The 26,234-nt window shown below is 33.1% G+C and overlaps 4 protein-coding genes across 7 annotated transcripts in view; 2 read left to right on the top strand and 2 right to left on the bottom strand.

The window, feature by feature from the left end:
• LOC11430011 (OVARIAN TUMOR DOMAIN-containing deubiquitinating enzyme 5) overlaps positions 1-26,234 on the bottom strand; it is an 84,146-nt gene that overhangs the window by 47,529 nt on the left and 10,383 nt on the right. The window lies entirely within an intron of this gene.
• LOC11442027 (CASP-like protein 1E1) lies at positions 3,490-5,535 on the bottom strand. Its single transcript, XM_003625816.4, has 2 exons — positions 5,211-5,535; positions 3,490-4,049 (listed from the first exon to the last, which is right to left on the bottom strand). Exons 1-2 carry the CDS (start codon positions 5,438-5,440, stop codon positions 3,704-3,706), a joined length of 576 nt encoding a protein of 191 aa, XP_003625864.1. The 5' UTR covers positions 5,441-5,535; the 3' UTR covers positions 3,490-3,703.
• Positions 9,524-13,291, top strand: LOC11442026 (DNA ligase 1). The gene is made up of 3 exons (XM_003625815.4): positions 9,524-9,798; positions 12,260-12,369; positions 12,674-13,291. Exons 1-3 carry the CDS (start codon positions 9,627-9,629, stop codon positions 12,968-12,970), a joined length of 579 nt encoding a protein of 192 aa, XP_003625863.1. The 5' UTR covers positions 9,524-9,626; the 3' UTR covers positions 12,971-13,291.
• LOC11442025 (putative polyketide hydroxylase) lies at positions 19,709-24,612 on the top strand. 3 transcript variants are annotated; one of them, XR_005643025.1, is made up of 4 exons: positions 19,709-19,832; positions 19,938-21,498; positions 23,066-24,109; positions 24,303-24,612. XR_005643025.1 is itself a non-coding variant. In XM_039827611.1 (2 exons), exons 1-2 carry the CDS (start codon positions 23,937-23,939, stop codon positions 24,376-24,378), a joined length of 249 nt encoding a protein of 82 aa, XP_039683545.1. In that variant the 5' UTR covers positions 22,064-23,936; the 3' UTR covers positions 24,379-24,587. The 3 variants fall into 3 exon arrangements, 1 of the variants encoding a protein (XP_039683545.1); XR_005643026.1 differs by having other exon boundaries at positions 19,720-20,809; positions 21,292-21,498; XM_039827611.1 differs by lacking the exons at positions 19,709-19,832; positions 19,938-21,498 and having other exon boundaries at positions 22,064-24,109; positions 24,303-24,587.

The raw sequence follows: 26,234 nt of genomic DNA, 5'->3' as shown, positions 1-26,234 counted from the left end.
TTTTTAGCAAAATTTTTAGTCCTTAAAATTCTCCATCATCATTTTTAGTCCCTGTCAAAAATCTCCATCATCATTTTTGGTCCCTAAAATGCTTAAGGAAAATGTCACAGGGACTAAAAAGTGTGATTTTATTGTGTAGGGACTAAAAACAAAACTGTGAATATTTATAGGGATTAAAAACTTAATTAACCCTATAAAAAATGATTTTTTGATTATAAATGTTATATACTTTTTTATGCCTTGTTATTCATGATTTTGGATCTCTAAACTAAAAAAACAAAGTGAAATAATTATATAACTTCTTTTTTGTTTTAATCGTAAAACATGATATGGTAAATTGAACAGTTGTGATTGGATGTCGATGTATAATATTTTATCACACAAGTCGAGAGAATCTTAAGATCTATTTGGTTCAAAAAAAAAGGATAGGAGGAATTTTAGTTAAATTTATATTTGGTTAACGAGAGTGAGGAGGAATTTTAAAACTAAAACATTCTCCTGATTTTAAAACTATTTTATTAAACTTTTTTTTACAATAAAAATTCATGAGAACCCATTAAACATAAAACTGAACAACAAAATTTATGAAAAACAAAATCGATGTTCAAGACAAACACATAATCAAGAGTGCCGTATATAAATGGAAGATCCCCTTCGAGTCGCTTTCCCGCGCCTTTATTCTTTGTCAATTCAAAAGGAGGCGCTTGTCGGTGAGATGTGGGCGGCGAGGGATGGTGTTGGAGAGTGGAGTTTGTTGTGGAGGCGTAACTTGTTTGTGTGGGAAATAGGTCTCGTGAATGATTTGTTACTTTGTTTAGGCGCTTTTGAAGTGATTGGGGATTGTGATTCTTGGGTGTGGAAGCTTGTTTATCGGTAAAGTCTTGTTACTCTTTACTTGAAAGGTTGCGAGTGAATGAGATGGTGATTGGAGAAGGGGATAAAAGGGTGTTCAATGATATTTGGAAGAGTTCGGCTCCCTTGAAGGTTCTGGCGTTCTCTTGGACTCTCCTTCAAGACCGTATTTCGACTCGGGTTAATCTTGCGTTGGAGGGTGTTGGGTGGAGGGGGGGAGGAGCGGCTTTGTGTCCTTTGTGGTAGGATGGACGAGTCGGCAATCCATCTTTTTATTCATTGTGAGTTTGTGGCAAAATTGTGGGTTATGGTGCTTAATTGGGTGAATTTGAATTTTATTACTCCTCCATCTTTGACTACTCATCTTGATTGTTGGTTTAATGAGGTTAGTTCTAAAAAAATGAGGAAAGGTTTGTTGTTGATTTGGCATGCTACCATTTTGATTATTTGGCTTGAGAGGAATGATAGGATTTTCAAAGGGGCTAAAAAGGATGTGGGGGAGATTTTTGATGCGGTTAAGACCTTATCTTGGTGTTGGTGTCGTAATAGATTGGAAATTGGTGCTTTTATGTTCTTCAAATGGTGTTGGAATTCTAGGGATTGTTTATCTAGGTAGGTGTTTTTTGGTGCAGCTGCCCGGATTGTGGTGCGGTGTACAAATAGCCCAACTGCACGGCAGTTTGTTTTAGCCTACAGTTGGAAAGAGCAAAAACAGAAAGTGAAGAAGAAAGAAAGAAAAAAAAAAGCAGCTTACCGCAGCGTAGATATGAAAGGCAACTTACTAGTAGAGAGATATAAAATTTCAACAAGACATGCCACAAAAATTGAATGTGTGTTCCATAATAAAAATTCAGTTAAAATTACGGTTTTTATTTTATTTTTTATTTTAGTCTATGAATACCTTTTTGTTAGGATTGCAAATTAAAAAAACCGTTACTTTTCGTTCATGATGTCAACTTATTGGATGATGTGGTCTGATTTAATTGGACCGCGATTTAGCTATTAACACTATCAATAACAGTTTTAGTTTCAAGCTCAAACACCACTTTGACAAGCCCCGTATCTGCACTTCATTGAATAGCAATAAGAATATCCCCCAAGCTTCCAAGATGGATGCCAAAACAAACCCCAATTCACGTCTTAGCTTCTTGGCCAAAAAATAGAGCATCACAATTACATTTCACAACCCCAATTGTGTTGATGATTTTCTAGTTTTAATACACATATTAAAAAGCTATATGCTAGTATTGGTGTAGAATTATCAAAATTTTAGGTTGATGAAAACTATTTTAAGAAAAATGTGTCAAGGTAAGGTAACGTGATATATACTAGTATATATGTTAAGAAATTGTGAAACTTGGTGGACATATATAATGAAGACTTAATTAAGAGAGAAAAGTTAAGAAGATTTAAGAGAGTTAAGAAATTTGATTAAGTGCAATTTATCTTCTTCATCCCATTAAAAATAAGTGTATTTTCGAAAGTGTGATTTATAAGAACGGATCCATAGGAATTTGAAATCATGTGTATTTTAGAAATGACAATATTCAATAGAGTAAAAGTAAGAGTACCAGCAACGCTGGTTCTACACACCGGTTCTACACACTGTTCTTATAACACAAGAATACAAAATTTTGTTCTAGGTATTGGAGGAAAATGACCTGGAAGACAGGTTGGAGAACCGTTCTTCTAGGGGAACATGTTCTTGCAGGTGCTATGTGAGACAAAACAAACAACAAGGAGAGATAAAAGAGGAAAGAAAAAGAAAATATATGTGAAGTTCATGGTGGACGCCGTATAAAACAAATTAAGAACTTAAATGCAATTGTAGTGAAAATGAGGGAGTGTTCTTAAATCCTATGTGTGGTAATTAGTGGCCCACAAAAATTAACTTGAGAATATCAAACATTGTTCTAGCATTTGTTCTACAAAAGCAAGAACACACCAAAATGATTCTTTAACATTGGAGAAGATCTACCTGTCAGCCACCCCTGGAGAACGGTTGCGCATCAAGAACAACGTTCTAACTAAAATGTGTCAGAAAAATCAAAGAGAAGAGAGATGCATGGGAAGGAGTGAAACCGCATGTGAAATAATATTGGGGGAATTGGGCCCACTTAAATAGAACAAGAAAATGAAAATTTTCCGTTGGAGTGAAAAATGGATTGATTTTTTGAAATCCTACCTCTCACGTTTGGACTCACAAAAATGTAACCAAGAACAAAATTACAATGCTAGTGTTGGAGATGCTCTAATGAAATGTATTTTTTTTTTTTTTAAGAAAGTAATGAAATGTACTTATTATATTTGATATCACCAAATATGAGTATTGAGTAGTGTTTTGCTTATATATTAGAGCTCGGGTGGAGTATATAAGAAACTCAAAGTAAACTCTTGCAATTGCCTCATGTACTTCGCTATGTTCTATTCATTTATTATAGCCGTAAAACATTAATTTCCTTTCAAGGAGGAAGGTGAAGAAGGTCACATACTGATCTTAGAGTTAGATCCTCTCATTTTATGGGTAGCTTACCTATATATATGGGGCATTACTACTTGCATTCAGAAAAAAAGTAGCCATATTTAGTTTACTCCTCTTAAATAACTAGACCTACCATCTTGTAAAATAAAATAGGATACAACAATAGTATTTGCTTTTCCCTTTTTTTTATATATATATATTGGATACAATATTTACCACTAGAACTTAGCAAACTCACTTAATAGAGGCATAATAAATTACATATAGTACCTATATTTAATAAAAACAACTTTAGTTATTAATATGAGAAAACAAGATTGATTGACACCTAGAATAAATAACACATTAAAAGTAATAATAGTATATGATCTAGTTTGATCTATAATAATGGAGTTTGAAAAGAGAGTGAGCCACAAGTAAAAGGAAGACAGTGGAACCAATGATAGATAGGACCAAAGCAACAGTCATGTGACGACAATAGGCATCAAATACATTGCACACTTTCATCCATTGCACGTGTGAGTTTCCTTTCTGTCCTAACACTCCCACTGCACCAGCAGCTCCATTGGCTGAGAAGAGTAATGCCATTATAACTAGGTCAAGCAGTGTTATCATCAATAGTGCTGTTTTATTTCCACTGGTTCTTGCAATTGTTGAAACCACCATAGAAATTGCAGCATATGAACATCCTATAGCATTTGTCACCAAGAAAAACCTAATAGAGAATAAAGTCAGTCACTTTGAGATTATACTACTTAAGACAAAAAAAAAAAAAAGAATCAGACACAAAACCCGACATCAATACTATATGCATATACTGTTTTCGACTTTTATGTTATTTTTTCTCTCATCGCTTCAAACACTATACACATCTCTGTTATATTTTATAAAGTGTCGAATAAGGTGTTTGAATTGAGAATGTCTAAATACTACACCTCTTAAAAAAATGCCACTAATTTTATATTCTAAATAAAGAGGAGCTATGACCAATATGATAAATAAAGTGATTCCCATGATAAATAAAGTGATGTTGATTGCTTCAGCCTTAAATGGGCCTGCTGATTTGTTAAGTTTTAGATTTGATAATGACAAACTTCAATTAATTGTATACATATAATATCATGAATGAATTCCTTCAAAAAAAAAATATCATGAATTAATATTTTTTTTAAGAAGATATCATGAATTAATTAAAATTCATTTAAGATGTTGATATGTTCAAACGAATGTTTTTACCAACTACTAAACCTTACTCACAAGCCTAAGCCTAAGTACATACTATTTGTGTCACATCACAACATTTTGAGAGAGAGATTTGCTTAAAATAGAGATTAATAATGGATTTTCTTATCTATTGATTTTTTTTTATATATAAAAAAGACCCTTTGAATGAAAAATACACCGTTATTAATTAACATATTATAGTTACTAAAAATAAAATATTTAGACTCCATTAATTTCTTAAAACATTTTCAGTATTTATTTTTGAAAATTTACGTTTAATTTAAATTGTTAACAATGAGATAAAAGACTAATAATGTGTAACCAAAAAAAAAAAAGACTAATAATGTAGTGAATGTTTGGGATAAAGAGAAGATGGAAAGCAAAATAGGAACATTTTCAAGAAAAATATTTTGACATTTTTTTTTTAAATGTAAGATCTGTTTTAAAAAATTGTAAAAGAAGGTGGTGAGTACAAATGCTAAAGAGAACCCTTATATATAGCAATTGTTAATGAAATAAATTTAAAATTTTCTATTTTTTGTTATCTTAATTAGTGCTATTAGGGCACTTGTTAGCTTGACCTATAAAAAGAAAATACAAAACATGAGAACTACTTGCCCTTAGTAGAGAGGAAGAGATGTGATGAGCTTACACAATAGCAGACATATATTCCCACTTAGCAGTAACTTTGAATTGCAATGAAGCGTATGAAATGACCTTAGTCTCCTTGCCAAAACCCACAATGATAGTAGCAGTGAGAGTAAGCAAGAAACCAAGAACCCTAAGCAACACATCTAAAACATTACTCCTTTTAGTTTTCATCTCCAAAACCTTTACATCGCTGTGAACTCCATCCACACTTGTCTTTGACTGGTTTCCCATATAGTAAGTACTCTTTGAAGAAGTATAATAAATATTTAGTAGAATAGTTTTTGGTGTGTAAGGAACGATAAAGCAGGAGTATATAAATAAAATAGTAGTAGTAAGATTTGAAAGGAAGATCTATGAGTGAATGAGTAAGGTGGGGAGGTTGGAAATGCATTGAAGGCAACTTGTACGACCCTACATGTATATTTAATGTGTTTCATCAATCTTCTTCCTTTCTTTTTCAAATTTATATGTCTCACTCTCACAACGTCTCTGTGGAATCAGCTCCATCACAGCTTTTTTTCTTTTTAACATTTTACTTACAAGGGTGATGATAAACATGCATTCAAGTTTATAATTTAAAATGTAGTGGTGTTAGTTAATACTTCTGTTACTTTTCGTACACTGCTCGCTCACTCGTTGTAGATTTTGAATTTACGGCAATATATATAGTAGTTTTGACTATGTGATCAAAATCTCACGATTCACATTTTACCAACTGTGGTTTATTTTACAACATACATGACTAGGCTTCCGCAACGAAAGTTTAAAAACCACGTGAGAGGTGACCACATTCATTGCTCGAAAATGTGAGCCATCTAATTTTTTATCATACGGCTCTCAATTGCTATGGCATGAAAATGTGGCAGTAGAGGATAGCGATCCCTCATTATAAGCCTGAATAATGGATAAAACATAGTTAATTTACCATATGGATAGCATTATTGTGAGAAAATTATCAAGACAAGAGCGTGTAAGAAATACATAAAACTTAAGAATGTTCAGATCACCTCAAAAAAACAAAAAATGTTTAGATGAGATGAGTACATATATCTCCTTTTTATTTTTTTTTATTTTAAGGAGGGTTATATCTACATTTATTTAATCATTATTCTTTTATTTGAATTTGAACTATTTATAAAAATACAATACTATTGAAACTTTTGGGTGATAACTTTGTCATTTTTTGTTTCAAAAAAAAAAACTTTGTCATTTTTGTGGTCTCGTCTTTGTTTTTTACTTGAATAATTATTGATGGACAACATTTTTTTATACCACTCATGTACATCCCATGTGATAGGGATATTTTAGGAGTTTCACCTTACCAACATTCTCTCTTTCATTGTGTGTGGGGACCACGTGGACACATTCAAAATTGTGTGTGGAGTTTTAAAGGGTGTATGCCACCTAAGGTGGTCTATGTATCACCCCTAAGGTGGTCCCGTGAGCATAACTCAGTTGGTAGAACAATGCATTATTATATGCAGAAGACGGGGTTCGAACCTCGAACACCTACTTATTCACCTTATAAGATGAATTCTAGTACATGAACAAAAAAAAAAAAAGATTTACACATGGAGGGAGAGAATTTCTTTAATCCACTTTGAATGAGTTTCTTTATGGTCTTATCCGTCTCAAGAAACTAGCCTTTATATTTTGCCGCATAAACACTTTGTTTTTATAAAAATTTGCAAATTTATATTTATATATAAAGGAATACCTACCACGTTTTTATGTTTTGTTTCTTCCAATTTTATCCTTCATTGAAATCATTTAATTTACAATTTTAACCTTCATTACCTAATACCTAATCAATTAATTACATTAATTACTATTTTAAATGAGTTATGCTCGATTTTGATTAGTCGATTGATATTAGCAGATGTTATTGAAGTTTCTAGTCCCGTCTAGTTGTTTTGCAGTCTTTTTCTTTCCTTGAGTTCTTTTGGCTATTGTCTAACAGTCCTAGTTGATTGAATGTGAGATTAACTTATATGCATCGTGTAAAACTTTTTTAAACATGCATTCAATCAAATTATAACAAATAGATGTGCATCGATATTTTATGAGCAACCCTAAAAAAGCGACCTCATGAAAATGATTTGATTGAGTGTATGTATAAAAACAAAAATACCCCTCAGTATATATAAATTAAATTCAGTTTTTTTTAGGAAATAAATTAAATTCAATTTTTTTTAGCAAAGGCAAGATTAATGCATTTCGTTCATAATCAAAGGGTACAAAGTAGATGGTACATCATAGAAAATATGGGGGCTAGGATTGGATAAGGACGCTCTAGCAATACTATGAGCAACCTTATTTGCTTGCCTACGAACATATGACACTATAAAGTCGGGTTTATCTAACAATAGATTTCTACATTGTGATATGATATCTCCAAACTCATTGGTAGGAACATTTGAAACAGAAAGTGCATCAACTAGGGACTTGCGATCTGATTCAAAGCAAACAATGTGCAATCCCTTTGATATCGCCATTTTGATAGATTCAAGCAAACCAATGGATTCTGCTTCTAGTAACGTGGCGGTGAAATACGACACATCTGATTTTTCAAATAATAGCTGACCTGAGGAGTCTCTAAAGCACATGTTGTATCCCATGATAGAGTTGTTGTTGAAGGTAGCTGCATCGACGTTACTTTTTATCACACGAATCGGAGGTTTTGACCAAGTAAAGGTATGATCTAAGTTGTGTTCCTGAATTTTGACTCTTTGCATACAAGTCCGTTCGTGGAGTGCTTGGCACGGTTGACAATGAAGGTGCGAGAGGTGTCAGTGGACTCCCAAAGTTTAGTGTTTCGGCTCTTCCGTAGGCTCAAAGGGTCATAGTGTTTAGTGTTTGTTGTTGCATCGATAGCCTGCCAAGTAAGTCAAACAACATTACAGTAAAGTCATTAGCCTCTTGGAGTAGCTCACGGACAATATTATTAATGCCAATTATGGTCCAACAAGTTGCAGCTTTTGAACAAACAAAAAACGTATGCATCTGCGTTTCAGCCAATAGATTGCAAGACACGCAAGTATCATCATAAGGAATACCACGGTTGATAAGATTGGTGCGTGTAGGTAGACATTGGTGAGCTAAGCACCAAAGGAAGGATCGAACCCGGTGTGGAACTTTTAGGTTCCATAGGAACTGCCATGGAACACTACCTTGCATAGGGACGGATGCATGAAGAAGGTCGATACAGATTCGATAAGCTGACTTGACCTTATAGGACCCATCTGTTGTTACCTTCCAAATGCGAGAATCTTCTATTGAGTGTGAATAAAGAGGAATGGTGAGAACAACAACTGCATATGATTGATTAAAGATAGAATTTACCATTGCATGATTCCAAAGTTCAAACCCGGATTCAACAAATGATTCATTGTGAGATCTTCATAATAAAGTGGTGGACGAGTAGAAGGCTTTAGGGATGGGAGGTTACGGATCCAAGGCATATTCCAGACATTAATTTTTGTATTGTCACCAATTTTCCATATATAACCCAAAGTAAGCAAATGTTGAGTACTCCAAAGACTCCTTCAAGTAAAGCTTGGATTATGACCGAGGGAGGCATCCAAGAAATCCCTTCGTGGGAAGTATTTGGCTTCGAGGACACGAGTAAGTAAGGAGGTAGAGTCGGTCAAGAGTTTCAAACTTTGCTTACCAAGCATAGATAGATTAAATGCTTTCATATCACGAAAGCCTAGGCCTCCATGACTTTTGTGTAAAGTGAGTTTGTCCCAACGTTTCCAATTTATGCCACGACGACCATTCTTATTCGAGCCCCAATAAAAAAATAGGTCAAATGCATCTAAAGGTCCTTTAAGTTTTTCGTTTTTCCCAAAGTCGTCCTTTAAGTGTCAAAAGTCCCAAAGTGGTCCTTTAAGTTTCAAAAGTCCCAAACAAGTCCTTTTAGTTTTTGAATCGTTTCAAACGAGTCCTTTTAGAGGATGATGATGATGATTCAGATGATAGCAACAAAGAGCATTATCCACCATTTGTCATGCCTATAAAGATGACTAATTTTAAGTGGGTATTATGAGCCAAATTTGATATCAAAGATGAGTTCAAGGAAGCAATTACCAACTACGCTATCTACAATAGGACTTGTTTGAAACGATTCAAAAACTAAAAGGACTTGTTTGTGACCTTTGAAACTTAAATGACCACTTTTAAAAAAAATGAAAAACTTAAAGACCTTTAGATGCATTTGACCTAAAAAATATGTATTTTCTCTTATTGGGCTGAGAGTACAAATATTTAGTTTTGGGCTTACTGGAAGAAGCCTAGCCCGCCGTGAAATCTTCTTATTTACGAGCCACCAGCATTTGTCCTCTGTAAATTAGGGTTTGCAATTTGTTCATTTTTCTCTCCACAATTACTCTGAAGTTCGTTAATTAATCTTCCAACAATGACGAAAAATAACGATGAACGCAGCGATAGTCATGAAGATAAGCAGAAACGATTGACGATGAAGAAGAATAAAAGGAGGAACGTTTCGAGGTTAGGTGGAAGTGGCCTTTCGCTTAACGCTTTCGCTAATGCCAAATCCAATAACAGTGGATACAACCCTTCGCTCATAAGTATGCAACTTTCTCTTTTTCATTTACTTATTCAAATTATTCTCAATATTTTCAGGCTCTTTCATATTTTATGTGTATACTTATTAGTTATTCATTTGAGTTATTTAAGTTACGAAATTTGCTTTATAGTGAAGGAAAAGAATAGAAGAAAAATGTAGGGCTTTGTCTTATTTTTTTTATGTTTGAGACTTTGAGTTATTAGTTCTTACAAATTGATGTTTGGGAGGTGAAAAATGCAATCCAGAATGCAAGTAGGGGTGAGTGGTTATGGCTGCAATTGAATGCTTGAGTTAGAATACTACATTATTTTGATTATTTTTTGTTTAGTATCAGAGATGATAAAGAGGGGTTGGGTTAGTAGTTCAACTGCTTTGTGCCTAGGGACTAGAAGTTGGAGATTATGGGTTCGATCCCAGACGAAGGATTAAATAATAATCTAACATCTACTATTCAAAAATACAAGTATGTAATAAAGAAACTTAATTGCATTGCATCCTCAATTTAGAAAGAGGGATATTTTTTAGTTTTCTCGAGATTAAGGGTGGTTAGTTTCTCTTTGGTTTATGGAGATTGCAATGAAATGGAATAGGATGGAGTTGAATTCAGTGTAACTGACATTGCCACTCATTGTTTGGATATTATGGTGGATTGGAGAAAATCGTGTTCCCTAATTCCCTTACATAGCCTCAAATTTGAGCAGAAGAAAATGTAGAATGTTGGATAGAATGGAATTGAATGTATTCCATCCTGTCTTTTAATATATAAGCAATGGAACATAATATCACATGTCAAAAAAAAAATTAACATAATATAAGTTCATTACATTGCACTCCGTTTCTGCCCTTAACATATGTTGCTATGCTTTTTTTGTTGACAATTCCACCGTTTTGGGCAATCGTTTTTACTAAACCTCTTTCCCAAACTATTTATCAAATTGTTTGTTTGTGTTTGTGTTTATATTTTTATTTATATTTATTTTGTAAATGTATATTTTTAGGACTTAGATATTTTTTTAAACTACTATAATTATTGGTCTAAATATGAAGGGAACATAGGTTCAAACCTTATTGGCTTCATTGTATCCAGTTAGGTCCTAGTTACATAGAGTCTAACAAGATACGGTAACACTTTGAGTGTGAATATTTCAGTAAAATTGCAAGATTCGTGGAGTTATCAGACACATGGAAATTCTATAAAGCCGATGTGGTTAATGAACCCAAATATATTCGTGCTTTGCTAGATCTTGTTGATATTTCTAATTTCCATGCTTATAGTTATCGTCTTTCTTTCATTTTCTTCCAACATCTCTCTCCCTTTCCGCTTTGTTTCTTTGTCCAACGTCGGTATTTATTGTTGCTTCGGCAAATAAGGGACTATATGCAATTAATTGTGCTAAAAACGTGATGAGTGGTCTAGCGATCCGTCATATACGGCATTTAAAAGCATTCACAAGTGACTGATTTCACAATTTGAACTTGTTATGTCCTACCATGTAGCAACAAACCAGTGGTTTGGCGTTTCTCTTCCAAAGGAGAAGGGAGATATTGGGCTTCAGAGAAAAAAGAATGGAAGTAGACCTTAGGAAGCATGAAGAAACTTCAGAAGTCATTTTTTAACATTAAGCTACGTAGTTTGGCGTTGTGAACATTTGAAATGCTGTGTGATGTATTTTTTTTCACATTTCAAGCTCCATTACTATTGCCATTTTAACTTAAAAAGCACAGCACGGTGGTCTATCCACGTAATAATGTCTTTGCCGTAGACAACTTCTATGACTAAAAATTCAGCAAATTCACGTTATTTTATTTTTTTGATATTTTTTGAATGGCAAATGTTAGTATGTTAATATTTTCCTTCTTGTGAGGACATGAACCCTGAACCTTGAAATGAATTAGGGTTCTTCTTTCCTTAGATTGGGGGTGCTCTTTAGATGATTATTTGGTTATGGAGCAGTCCGGCTCCTCTGGCATATAGTCGTTTCTTGCTGATGTTTTAAGAGTTTCTACTCCTAGTGTTGTTCCCGTGTAATTTTGTTTTCTTGTGATTTAGACCCTTCCATTAAAAAAAAAAAATCAAATGAGGCAATAAGTATAGTACTTCGGTAAAGTTTTACTATTGGCACCTAGCCTCTAGAGCTAGTTAGTTCACATGATTTTATTATCTTCATTGAATATTTAATATTTTGGTGGTAATCAAACAGTAATTCCTTGCGTTGTTTTCTTCAAAATATTTGATGTAATAAAAGTACAAAAGAACTTCTTTCATTTGGTACTTAACAATTGTAATTTGTTCTGAAGGTGCTATATTTTCTCATTTTATGTGCTCTAGAGCATTTTTTTTCCTTTCACGGCCATTTTTAAGATTTTCGAACATTACCCTGATTCTGTATACATTCTATCACTTTAAGATTTAAATATATCAGTTCACACTTGTCATAGTTTTTTTTCTCTTTCTTTTTCAGAGAAGCAAAGGGAGATATACAACAATGCTAAGAAAGTGAAGAAGTATAAGAAGATGCTAAAGCAGCAAAACCATCAGAGTGATCCCTCAGTCTCCCAAAGACATATTGAGGTTTGATATCATATTTGCTGCTTGCCTTGAGATTGTTATTATTACTATCTACAGGTCAAGACCTGCCTAATACGTCAGATGTGCTGATGATTCTGATTTTGTGTTACTGCTATTTATAGAATTCACATTTATCCTGTGTCATAAAAGAGAAATTTTTATTTCCATGTTTTAGAAGGAAGAACTGATGTTGCAGTCTGAGCCTCAGAATATTGATCTATCTGAGGTTCTTTGCGCCGTAACATTCATTGATCGATGTTTATTTTTTTATCACACTATTTATGTTCCTTTCTACTTGCTGTTGCAGAATTTGAATGAAACTGAAGAGGACAAGGATAAGAATGGGAGGAGGAGAAGGAAGAAGGATAGTGCTTTTAGTTTGGAAGAACTATACAAGAAGCAGCATGAAGAAAAAGAGAGAGAAAGAATGGAGAGGGAAGCAGTATTCAAAGAAAAGAAGGAACAGAGAGAAAAAGCTGAAGCACGCAGAAAAAGTTTACGGGAAAAAATGTTTAAGAAGACACGAAAAGGACAACCTATTATGAAATACAGAATTGAACATCTTTTGGAGACTATCCAAGGCTCAGCTGGCAACAAATCCTGATTAGTGGACTACGGAAGTGCCAAATGCAGATAACATCAACATCACATTTATTTGTTCAGCATGATACTGTAACACAGAGTTGTTGTTATTCATCAGAATTTTGTTGCTGACAATGGGTTACGGTCTTAATTAGTGTCAATGGTTGTATCAAATTTTGAACCTTAATTTATACCAGTCATTGTGGTAACCATTGTAGGCAGTGTGTACAAGTACAAGCCTTTCATGTGATATAGAAACAGTTAAGAATTGAAAACAGAGAACACTTGGCATGAACTTTCTTCAGTTTATTCATTATATAATATAATGTGATTACGAATCAAACTCAGTACTCTGGATTTACACCACTTCCGCACTTTATGCATCAACGGTTTGCACTAACCCTAGTTATGTATAGTTGATTACTGGAATATGCATTTCATCATGTTCTAGTTTTCATTTTAAACAGTATCCAAACGCAGGAAAGGTATAATGATAGTTGCAGGTAAGTTTTCTCTCACGTATCTCACATGAAGTTTATTGCAGAAATTTCACTGGTATTTCCAATTCACTTAACAACCTATAGTAGGAATTTGCTGAAGTTGTAGAGGTGAGATGAGATAGAAATTATGCAATAATCATTATTGGCTTGAACTTTAGCAAATTAAAAATAGATAGAACAGTAAACCACTGCGATTTTGCCAAATCCAAAATAGATATTTTCACAATATGAACACAGTATAATTGCATAAGTGAAAGAAAACCAAAGGAATGAACATTTAACTGATACACAACAATATTAAGATCAACTGAAATTAGTGTAGAGTCTCATCATAATAACAAAATATAGATTCTGACTAGAAAGGGAGAAGGGAACAAAGTTCAAGGGTAACGACACACAACAAGTCTCCTTTTAGGTTGAGGTGAACATATGAGCATAAGAGTGAGAGCAAGAAGTAGCACCATCAGAAGTCCTGTGAAATCAATACATAACTCTGTGCACGCCATCCTTGTGTGTGAGTTTTTCTTGTCTGTAAATCCTTCTCTTGCCAAAATTATACAATAGCAAAATAAGTTAGTGTGGTATTCATGTATTTTTATTTATAATAAAACTAGTCTTTTTTATTGATAATTCCAAGTCTTTTTTAATTATGAATTTATGACGAAGTTTGTTGAGGTAGGAACTTTCATGGTTGTGAGTTGCACCAATTGTTGACCGAATGAAAGGGCATGATGCAATGCTTACTAAATTTCTATATTCTTTTTGCTAGTTGGTAATTTTATTTTATTTTTCTAGTTGGTACTAGTTTGTTTAATATCTTCTGATCTCAGCCATGTTTAAGAATTATAAAATTAGTGACAGCCCATTTTTTTTATTTTAAATTATCAAGTTTCTCTAATTGAAAATTTTCTAAGATCATCCATCCCAACCACAAGTTTAACCTTTAGTGAATTGATTTACATGTTTCATAATAATTGTAGATTTTATGGTGTTTTATTTGTTGTATAATTTTAATTAGTTTTTTTAAATTAAGTTATTATTATTATTATTATTATTATTATTATTTATGCATGCAATTAACGTAAATAAATGATGCTTCAATTTTTTTTTTTTTGTCCTTATTATACCACTCTACTCCAAGTAGAGGGGTATTTAAAAATTTAAAAAAAAAACCACAAAATACCCCGCAAGTCAAGATGGAGAGGTATTTAAAAAATCGAAAAAAAAAAGGGAAAATACCCCGCAACTCCAAGTGGAGGGGTATAATAAGGACAAAATTTTCACCACTTTTTAGGGTACCCCGCAACTCCAAGTGGAGTGGTACCAAAGACCCCTGAAAAAGTAAAGCATTTCTGCAATTTTTCGAAAAAGTGGGGTATTTATGTGTCTTTTGGCAAAAAGTAGGGCAAAAAAAAAAAATCTAAGGGTGAGTATGTGGTATTCTGTCCTCGATAAAATTTAGGCTTAATTGATCTGCCGGTCCCTTAACTTATTTCTTTTATTCAATTTGGTCACATAAGTCTTAGCTTTCTCAAACATGTCCCTTAACTTATTTCTTTTATTCAATTTGATCCAATTTTGATAATTTTAATCATCTAAAAAAACAGACCGTTGGATTACGAAGGTCTATCAGATTTTATAGTATATCACTAACACCTAATTTATTTCCTTTCTTCTTCTTCTTCCCTCATCTACATTCATCCTTCATCATCTTCATAATTTTTTTTCTTCATTATCTACATAAAGCCCAAAAAAATAAATCTTCTCTCAATTTTCCTTTCCAGATCAAACAAACAAAAATAATCAAAATCGTCCAGTGTTCATCACATAATCTCAAGAACATCTAACCTCAAGAACATCTAACCTCAAGAACACACCGACAACTTTCCATAATTCATTCAAAACCACAATTTCGAAATTCATCCACAAACAATCACCAGCCGTTCGAAATTCATAACTACAACCACCACTGTTTGTTGTTGTTCTAACCATAACCCAAATCCATACCAACCGAAACTCCACCTCCACTCACAAACAAACTGGATCCAAAACGAGCAAAATCAAGAGGAAGCAAAACCAATTTGAAGGGAGGAAGAAGGAAAGAACAACAATTACGCAAAAACACCATCAAACAGCTGAATCATCCATCAAACTGAAAAGATTGGAAGTGTGGCACTCTTACTAATCTTCAATTCCACGCGTTGTTGCTCTTGAACCGGCGAAAACAACCTATTTGGAGCCAAATCTTCCTCCGCCGTTTGTTCAGCGACATCAACTTGCTCCTTCCCGCGATTCACGTCTTCTTCTTCTTCGGCGTCTTCCATATCATCGTCGTTGTTGTCGTTGTACATGGATAACAAAGTGATTCCTTCCGACTGTTTCTTCTTTGAAGCCATTGAAGGGGCTAGGGTTTTGAAATTATTGAATAGGGTTTTCTGGAATAGATGAAATTCGGTGAAGGATAAGTGTTGACGTTTAACGATTGGGGAAAATTGGTTAGTGGATTTTGGAGAGAATGAAAATAGAAAATTTGATTTGGAAGTGAAAACGCGAAGTTGAAGCAGAGAAAGAATGAAGACGGAAGAAGAAAGATGCTGAATAGAGAGAGAAAAAAAATTAATTAATTAAGCATATGGTGTTTATAATTTTTTTTTAAGGAGGTGTTTATAAATATAGGCTTAATTGATCTGCATATATTATGCAGGAGGTGTTCATAACAACCAACGTGGAAAGGGGTTGAAGGAGGGAAGGGTCAAAGTGATTGGGTTAGATGTTCTTGAGGTTATAACATTAATGCCCAGATTTTCAATTTTTCTTTTTGAGTTAGATGTTTTTGAGGTTATGTGATGAACACCGGACGATTTTGATTATTTTTGTTTGTTTGATCCGAAAAGGAAAGGAAAATTGAGAGAAGATTTTTTTTTTTGGGTTTTATGAAGATGATGAAGAAAAAAATAATGAAGATGATAAAGGATGAGTGTAGATGAAGATGAGGGAAGAAGAAGAAAGTAAATAAATTAGGTGTTAGTGATACACTATAAAATCTGATAGACCTTTGTAATCCAACGGTCTGTTTTTGTAGAGGATTAAAATTATCAAAATTGGATCAAATTGAATAAAAGAAATAAATTAAGGGACGTGTTTGAGAACGAGACCAAATTGAATAAAAGAAATAAGTTAAGGGACCGACAGATCAATTAAGCCTAAAATTGACGTTAGTTCTCAAATAAGAGTTGTTTGAGAAACTGACTCGCAAATGATGTATATAAATCCTTGTTATCAAATAAGTTGCAATCCATATGAAATAGCACGAATTTCAGGATTAATATTAGTGGTATAACCACAACTTTCCACAAAACCAATGATTCAACCACCAACTGAATTTCCGATAAGACTCTCAAAGCCTATATCTTCCAGGGTTACCAATGGAACTACCATCAGCATTAACTAGTCACATTCTTTGGAGGGGGTGGCAATGAACAAACCTAGGATAATGGATGAGAGATGAACCACCAAAAACCTTTTTAGTGGAGTTAAAGGAGAGTAAATTTGGCTAAGAATATACCAAAGAGGATGATTAATGTCAAAAAACCCTTCATTGTTTCTATACTTCCAAATAATCAAACATCCGATGAGAAAATAGTGTTATGATGGCCATTTGCATGCATCTTGATCAATAAATTGATATCATCTTCATATGGATCAAACAATCACGCAACATATATAACAAGAAGCATCTGACGAGATGTAATGATAAAAGAGTTAACCAATAATAGGTCGATTTAGTGATATATGTACTTAAAATAGATGGCTCCCATCTAATGAAGTCATCATAGTCGGAATTGGTAAAAATATTTTTCATCTCCATTTTAATATCTTGATGAATCTAATAGGCGTCCATATATGAGATCAAAATCTCACACCCCGTTATAATAGACATCATTAATGAGAGTTTATTGAAGAAATTTCACTAGTATTTCCAATTCACTTAATAACTTACTTATAGTGGGAATTTACTGAATTAGCACATAAGTGAGATATGAGATATGTATAAATCATGTATTAATCCTAATTGGCTTGAAAGAGAACCTGCTTTGTAGCTAAACTTATTCTTATTAATGCAAGGTTAATGAACTTAGCAAACTAAATATCTCCCTACTATGAATACAAACAATACAATATAATCACGCAAGTGAAAGAAAGGAAACAAAAGGAATAAAATATATTTAGCCGATACACACAACAACATAGAACAAAATTAAGATCAACTGAAATTGGTGATGAGTCTCATATCATATCATATGGTAATGATAAAATATAGATAGATTCTGAGTAGAGAGAGGGAGGAGGGGAACAAATTAAAGGTCAAGGGTAACGACACACAACAAGTCTCCTTTTAGGTTGAGGTGAACATATGAGCATAAGAGTGAGAGCAAGAAGTAGCACCATCAGAAGTCCTTTGAAATCAATACAAAACTCTGTGCACGCCATCCTTATTATGTATGAGTTTTTCTTGTGAGAGAATGAAACAAAGGGAAAACTAAGTTAATGTGTGACCAATGGTGGTATTCATATCATTTTTATTTATAATAAAACGAGTCTCTTCTAATTTACTATTGATATATTGACCTGTGATAATTCCAAAGTCTTTTATGAAATTGATGACCAAGTTTCTTGAGATAGGGACTTTCATGGTTATTTTTACTCCATTTTTCAAGTTGGTAGTTGTCTATTTAATTGCAAACTTTCAAAGATCATCCATCCCAACCACAAGTTTAACCTTTAGTCAGTTGACTTGCTGTTCAAAATTATGGTAAGCCTTACCCTTTGCAATTTTGATTTTCTTACGTTCATTAACATACTTACCAACCAACTAACAAAATTAATGTCATTCTAGAAATCGTGTGGATTTTACTGATCTTAATCCCGAACTTACGATAGAGCAAATCAGGGTTTCATTAGGCCTAACTTTAGTTGATGAGGACTTTTTTGACCAATTTTTTTTTTAACAATAAGTTGATAATGACCATTGACTAAGGTACTCAGGGTAGCAATTTCTGGGTTACGCTACAAAAAGGAAAAATATTAGGGACAAGTGGAGCCGTATAGAGTCAAACCAAAAGTCTATTAATCAAGCACTAAAATTAGACAAATTCTATGTATTTGAGTGTACCGATACATCAAATTGTTAAATTATTAATCAAATGAGTTGTTTTTTTTTTAATAAATCTATCATTTACAATTATAAAAATTAAATCTTATTTACCAAAAGTGTCGACGAAATAAAATTTATTTTTTTTGAATTTTTATTACTCATAATGAAGATTATTGATTATTTTTTATGAGTAATGTTAAAAATTTAATATGATTCTTATAAACAATGAAATTATGTTTTTCTTCTTATGAAATTATGTTTTCTAAAGGATAACTTTGACAAATAGGCTCTTTACTTCCTAAAATAATCATAAATTTATCAATTTATAAAGCAAGGAGTATCGATACACCCCAATTTATGAAGTGTACCGTAGAAATTCCCCTAAAATTATTATTCTTTATCTCTTATCATTAGAACCCTTCAAAAAAAAATCTCTTATCGTTAGAAAAGATACATTTGCATACTCTCTTGTTTATAAATTCATCTTAAAATTATACTCTAAAATATAGCTAACCAACCAAAAGGGTTGATTCCTTAATGAAAGAAACGTGACACTAAATAGTTCAAACAAATGTTTTGTTGAAAATTAATTCGAAATGAAACGTAATATTTGAAATTGAATAAAAATATCAGTACAGTCATACTTTCTTGATTGGATAAGTGTGACGATTTAATTTAACGATTTTTTTTAGCAATTACAAACAAACAAAAAATATCACACATTTGAGCCTTGAAAAATTCACTCATTAGAAGAAGAAAAAAGGGTCTTGCTAACCATTGTCTTGAGAAATTTAAAAGTAACATGTTTGCATTGGTTTCAGTAATATTTTGACTTTTAAAAAATTAAATTTATCATTTTTCACAATTTTCTAATACTATATTTCTATTTTTATCGCCTTATCCAATGGTCTAAGGGCAATGGTTAGCATTTTTCAAGAAAAAACATTATTAGACAAATATTATACTAATGATTGGACTAATATTTTGGCACACGTTAACGAGGAGCCTTATTTATTCATAATATATATTTCATTAAAAAAAATATTAGACTAATATTTTACGATTTTTTTTATTTGTTTATTTATTAATAATCCAATTCAACTGGTTGAACCTTAAATTGAGAGTCTCACGGTTCCGGTTGGATCTTCAGTCCAGTTTCAAAAATATTAAGTGGGAGTATTTAGGGAAGTTCAGGCGAGCAATTTCGGTTGGGAAAAGAGTAATTTTCCGTATGTAATACGACGTCGTTAGCGAACGTTTTTTTTTTATTATTTTTTTTTTCTCTATACATTCATGTGCTATCCTCATATTTAAAACGTGCTCTTTCATTTCAGCGTCTAAAGTTTGGTAGAACCCTAATCAGCTTCGATGCCCCCAAATTGTGTTGTCGAAAAGCTATTTTTCATATTCGTTGCTTTTGGGTTTTGATCGAGTAATTTTTTTATTTTTTTTTGGTGTTTTAATTGAAGAATGAATTGAATTTGGTTGAGTTGATGATGAAAGTATAATTGGCATGAGCTATAACAACAATCTGCGCACCGTGAAATTGTCACGGGTTGTTACAGCTTTGAAGAATGTGCCTATATGCTAATCTGAAGCATCTTCATCTTTGTCTTTCATTCTTTTTTCTTTAATTGTTTTGTATCTCTGTGCTTTATTTTTACGTATTTGATTTGATACAATCTCATTATTATTTGAATTTTGAAATACTTTAGTATATTTAGGACAAATAGCTTATGTTAGAGAAACATATATATATTGAAACAGTATGAAATTAAAATTAGTCCAATTGTTATTTGAGAGTAAAAAAGTAACCATCAATTTAGTTCTCTAAAATTTAGCTTAGTCTCTAAAGTATGTAGCATCCATCAATTTAGTGCATACAATTACAAATATTAGGAACTAAATTGATAGATTTTCATATGCTTTAGGGATTAAATTGGCGGGTTTCGTATAAATTAAGCACTTCTTTGATGGTTTATTCAAATAATGCTAGTTGATCACATACGTTGATTGTAAAACTAATGAATATCTCTCCTAGAGGTAGAACTTCTCTGGTTTGGAGAGCTATAACAATAGTTTGACAGTAGTTGGATGATAATTTTCACTTTCTTTTGAAAGCTTGGTTCTATGCATTTTCTAATAGGTATTTTTGATTCAATTCTCGTGCTGCATGCTGTGGTTTTCTGGTCCATGTGGAATTGATGTATCCTCTTCTTATCTGTGGGTGTTATTGTTTTTGTTTCTGTTATTTTTGTATTGCTGTTTACATTCCTGTATTTTTATCCTCTATTGGTATTCATTGTAGTGATGGGTCTTGTTTAATCTTCCATAGAAGTCCTTTCTGTTTTAGCAAGAAGAAAAAAGATATTTATTGGCCTAAATGGGCACAGAATCCGCTTCTAGAAGGTCTCCTACTCATACGAGTTGATATCCTCTTCATTTAATGGAAACTTTCATTTGGAGAGACATAGACAAATGAAATTAAATGATAATTTATTTCAATGTCTATCTCTCTCTAAATGGAAGTGTCCATTAAACGGAGAGGATCTCAACTTGCTCGTATGCCTCAAAGGGAGTTTGGAAAAATTGGTAACTAGATAACTTGCCCAGCATTAAACCTAGAGCTATTGCTCATGTTGATTCCCAGACTGATCCTTAACCAATGTTGGCTTATTCTTCATTAAGTCAGACTATAAATTCCTTCATTATAAGAAAGCAAGGGTTGGCGATTCATATTCTTTTTTTTTTTTTAAGAAACGGCGATTCATATTCTATTTAGAATTTCAAAGGGCTTCCTTAAAGGATTCAGTCATGACTAACTTCTTACCCATGAAGATTGGGATTAGAAGGGGCATGACAACTAATGCTGATTGCCAGAGATGTAATGACCAGGTTGAGTTTATAATGCATTTTTTAAAAGATTGCATGTTGTTTAGGAATTTTGGAAAAAGTCGTCTATCATGATTATTTACTGATGTAGAATTTTGATCTTAGGTTAATATCAATGTCTTGAGTGGAATCTTTCCAATGACAACATTGATACAACTTATCATAATTGGCACTTTGTTTTCTCTTTTGATTTGGATGTTGTGGAAATATAGAAATGCTTTTGCCTTTTTTTTTCTTTCAAACTTATGCAAAGGAGCTTTTATCAAAGGTTTCCGTAATATGTTATGGGGCTTCTTTGAAATTCTTTGAAATCAAATAGTTTAGATTATAACATCATTCCATGGTACATGAATCCAAGGAATGTCTGGAGGCAATGTCTGGAGGCAGGCTTCAGTTTTAGAGTCTTGTAGGATCATTTAAAAAGCTTTATAGTGTGTTTGGATGGGGGAATGTTTTGAGGGAATGTAATGTTTTGAGGGAATTCAACTACTTTAAGGTGCATTCTAATAGAATTCATCTTAAAGTAGTTGAATTCCCTCAAAACATTACATTCCCTCAAAACATTCCCCCATCCAAACACACTCTTAGTTGTTCACTTGGTTCATGCTGTCAATGTTAGTATTGGAGTAGTTCCGTTTGAGCATTTTTTCTGGAGCAGGTGCGGATTCGCCCCAGTTATAGCAGGTTTGGGTTTAACTGGTTGCAGACCCTTGTTTATCTGGGGAAATTCATAGCACTGTAGTAGTTGACCTTATTATAGCTGGTGGTTGTTTCTGATTGTCTGCACATTTTGTGTGGTATTGACGTTTTGTGCTGCTGGTGGGTTTTGGGTGATCAGGTCTCATTCTCATAGTTTAAGAGACTGGAAATGGCATATTTGATAGAAAAATGCTAGGGACACTCTCTAACACTCACCCTCTCTTTGGATAAATCAATGTATGTCCCACCGCATTAAGTGAGACCATTTTCAAAGTGAGACCCACCTTGATTTAAGGCAATAAGAGAGTGGGTGTTAGAGAGTGTTGCTAGCTCTACTCTATTTGATACTATTAGGCGGTTCTCGTGTTATTTGGAGCCCTGAGAGGTGTGTAGCTTTGGCGCCTTTTGTCCTTCAAGGGTGTAAACTAATTTGTCAAGTGTGTAACTAAACTTAATCTGCTGCCGATTTTTGAATCTGCAGAAAGTTGATGACAATGTGTTTTTTAGATAGGATCTTTGGGGGCATTGGATTTTTGAGGTTTGATGCAGTCTGTGTTGTTCATCAGCTCTATGCTTCCTTCGGCTCGTATGTTGTTCCATTTTTGTTTTGGTATACCAGTTGGTGCACTCTGTATCTATTTTCTAGTGTGTCGTTCAATTTAGGCTTCATATCATTCTGTTTTGAGTCTGGTTTGCTGTCTTAGGTGGCTTCGGCTATTGTATAGTCAATTATCAACCTTGTATCATGTTTTGGTACCTTTGGTACCGTTTCATAATAAATTTTTGGCTTTTTCCAACAAAAAACAAAGAGATTCAATTTAGCCATTTTACAAATCACTAACAGTGGACCAAAATTCCATTAAATCTTTAGATGAATGATTGGAACGGTCCACCGCTGCTTTGGAGTCAAGCTCAAATGTAACATGGTGCAAGTTCATCTCTCCAATTCAATGAATGGGGTGAAGTAATCCATAAGCCTTGCCTTCATTACTTGACAAAGTGGTGTATCTTATGTGTATCATTTTTTACTCTATCTACCAGGGAACCAAACACACAAATAGTAAAACTAGTCACTAGCTTCCTCGTGATCATTATTATGAACTACTACTCCGGTGTTATTATAAGAGAAAATGTACTTTTTAGATTTATTCAATAAATGTTGTCTATAGTCTTATATTAGGAACTATATACAATATTTATTGAATTAACCTAAAAAATAAATTTTCGCTTATAAATAAGATCGGAAGGAGTACATATGAAAGTGGCTCACTAGTCTTTTTGTTCAACAGTTGTTCAATGGGATCATTTGATTGATCGTTGAAGTGACAAGAGTATATTTGCCTAGTGCTGAACTTGGAATAGATAGATTGAATTAATTTACCAATATTCCATAAATTCCTTTATACTAAAACTACAGAATCCATTTGAACCATAAATCATGTTTGGTTCATAGGTTTGAAAGGTAGCTAATCATGCACCCCTTTGACTGTTAGTTTTTTATTCATTCTTATTTCACTCAACAAGAAAATTTGTTGAATGTTACATTACATCCCATATATATGAGTCAATTTTGTAGCTTTGTGCTCTCATCATACCACACTACCAGTCACATATAAAGTAGCAAAACAAATAAATTTTATACCCTTTGGCCTCATAATTCATTCTGCTTAAGCTGAACCTTATTCTCCCCAGTTCCCTTGCCGTGGTGTAATTTGGTGCTGCAAAGATAGCCAATTGACCATATGGGATCTGGTGGACCAGGAGGGCCTGGTGGACCTGGTTGGGGCCCTGGCCCAGGTGGGCCTGGTGGACCTGGTTGGGGTCCTGGACCTGGAGGACCTGGTTGGGGTCCACCTGGACCTGGGGGCTTTTTTGGTGGATTTGCTAATGGTTTATGCAGCCTCTTATCTTCTTGGTGAGTTATAATTATGATGATAATAGACACAAGTTCTTGTGGTTTTGAAAGAAAAAAGGTGTATTATGTTGTTGTTTTGTAGATGATTAAATTAAATTTTAAAAACAAAAGAATGATGTTACTCAATCATGAATGATTTTCATTTAGTAGCTAATGGATTCTGTTCTAATTAAATTTGAATTCCTCAATGCAGCCTCTCCTGCTTATGCTGTTGCTGGTTGCTACAAGATTGCTTCGGTGGTCCACCACGAGGCCCAGGCCCTTTCTAGTACCAGGATTGTCATTTATTTACTTGTGTTTTTAAGTTTGCTGTCTGCACTGAACTGCTACTACTAATTAAGCTGGATCAGTAAAGTTGAAGTTTCACTACACGCTGCCTAACTAGTCATGTCCATTGTTCAATTTTAATGTTGTGTGGTGACCAAAAATTAGATTAAATAAAATAAATTGGTGGTTGTGTTACCTAACTTTCATTCTAGCTTACCATTTCTATTTAATTATTATTACCTTAGCATTTTTTTTAACATATTTAACATGAAGTCCACGGAATTCGGGTCATATTACCCATCCGTGGGTTAAAAAAGAGGTACTACTGCTGGTACAAATCTCCAACAATAAATTACAAATTTTACAATACCAGCGAACAAAATTTTCAGGAAATATTTTAACTCAAGTGTACGAATGTGAAACAATTTAAGATGAAGCAGCACTATATCAATTAAACCGCGTGATTTTATTTTTGAACCAGATGATTTTTACCTCAAAGTCGATTTAAAGTGCACCATCTCTACACATAATAAACTGAATAATTCTACATTGAACACTAGCGTTTCCATGATGCACCAGATATTGTCCAGGGAATGAATTAAGAATTTTGCAAAGATGAATGTCCACTTTTGAGCAATGGTTGCTCGTAAGAATAAAAAAGAGAAGTGGGGGCAATTGTTAAGGATTTTAAAATAGAAGTAATTGGTAAGTTTTATGTAGAAAAATTTACATTTTCAAGTTTCAATGTGTTGAGTGCTATCTCAAGGCATTTGTTAACATTTTTCAAAGAAATAATTAACTATGCCTTGCCATTTCACTTGTTAACTCCACAAATATAGTCATCCCAATTGTCAATCAAATTTTGTTATAAATTGTTAAGAGACGTTGTAAATAAAGATTCCTACCATAAAATTTGAATCATGTGATTTATGGACAAGTTGTGATTCATGTTATTCATCCAAACAAATCGAGATTTCAGAAATGATTCATTTCTAAAGTAGATACACATAGTAATTTATATCAACTAAGTTGGGGTTAGTTTCAAATCAAAATACAATTCACACGTATCATGCAAGAAAATCAAATCAAACCATAAATTTGGTATGGTTTGGTTTATGAGTGCTGCTCTAGTGTATGAATTGGTTTATGGTTTTTGATATACTTTTCGGCCTTTAAAAGAAGGGAAATGTTAACTTGTGATTTTAAGACACAAGTTTAGAAGACAAATGTAGAAATAATGTATTGGAATGTGTGCATTAAATTTAATATTTAATATTTTAATGAATTGAATGCATAAAATTAAAATGAATATTTCTTTTTTTGAATTTCGCTCTAAGAGAACAAGTTAACACTACCCTTAGAAGAAAGAACCTACTTTACATTTTTTTTTAAGAGAAAAAACTACTTTACATGAACGTTGCGATAAAAAATTGTACAATAATTGACTAAATAAAGTCTGAGTGCGTGACATTGCGATTCTAACCGTTTCATCAGTATCTTTCATATCTATGTACGCTCCGTCACGTTTCTAAATTCCATAACCCACGGCCATGCCCACATGAGTTATATTAAATTCGAATGTATTAATCATCCATCATATGCTGGTCTTATATTTTGGATTAATTAATTGACAAATCATATTGTTATAATTATTATAATCTTTAAAAAAAAGTATAATGTATGATTTTATTCATATGATTAGGGGTGGAAAAAAAACTAAAAATTGAACTGAACTGCTCAACTGAATAAAAAAAAACTGAACTATTACTAACAGTTATAAAACTGAATTGAAACAGTTCAGTTCGGTAATTAAAATTCAATTTCATTTGATTTTTTTCATATTTTTTCAAAGATATCA

Source organism: Medicago truncatula, chromosome 7 (assembly GCF_003473485.1).
Source record: "Medicago truncatula cultivar Jemalong A17 chromosome 7, MtrunA17r5.0-ANR, whole genome shotgun sequence".
NCBI classification, from domain to species: domain Eukaryota; kingdom Viridiplantae; phylum Streptophyta; class Magnoliopsida; order Fabales; family Fabaceae; genus Medicago; species Medicago truncatula.
The sequence above is the reverse complement of the archived record's forward strand: the minus strand, read 5'-3'. Positions and strand labels throughout refer to the sequence as shown.

Bases quoted from the DNA above. Each gene is read 5' to 3' on its own strand.
- LOC11442025 (XM_039827611.1), top strand. From the start codon at position 23,937: ATGGGATCTGGTGGACCAGGAGGGCCTGGTGGACCTGGTTGGGGCCCT. The intron at 24,110-24,302 runs GTGAGTTATAAT...TCCTCAATGCAG, and splicing joins TGCAGCCTCTTATCTTCTTG to CCTCTCCTGCTTATGCTGTT.
- LOC11442027 (XM_003625816.4), bottom strand. From the start codon at position 5,440: ATGGGAAACCAGTCAAAGACAAGTGTGGATGGAGTTCACAGCGATGTA. The intron at 4,050-5,210 runs GTAAGCTCATCA...ATTCTCTATTAG, and splicing joins GAATATATGTCTGCTATTGT to GTTTTTCTTGGTGACAAATG.
- LOC11442026 (XM_003625815.4), top strand. From the start codon at position 9,627: ATGACGAAAAATAACGATGAACGCAGCGATAGTCATGAAGATAAGCAG. The intron at 9,799-12,259 runs GTATGCAACTTT...TTTCTTTTTCAG, and splicing joins ATACAACCCTTCGCTCATAA to AGAAGCAAAGGGAGATATAC. The intron at 12,370-12,673 runs GTTTGATATCAT...TTGCTGTTGCAG, and splicing joins TCTCCCAAAGACATATTGAG to AATTTGAATGAAACTGAAGA.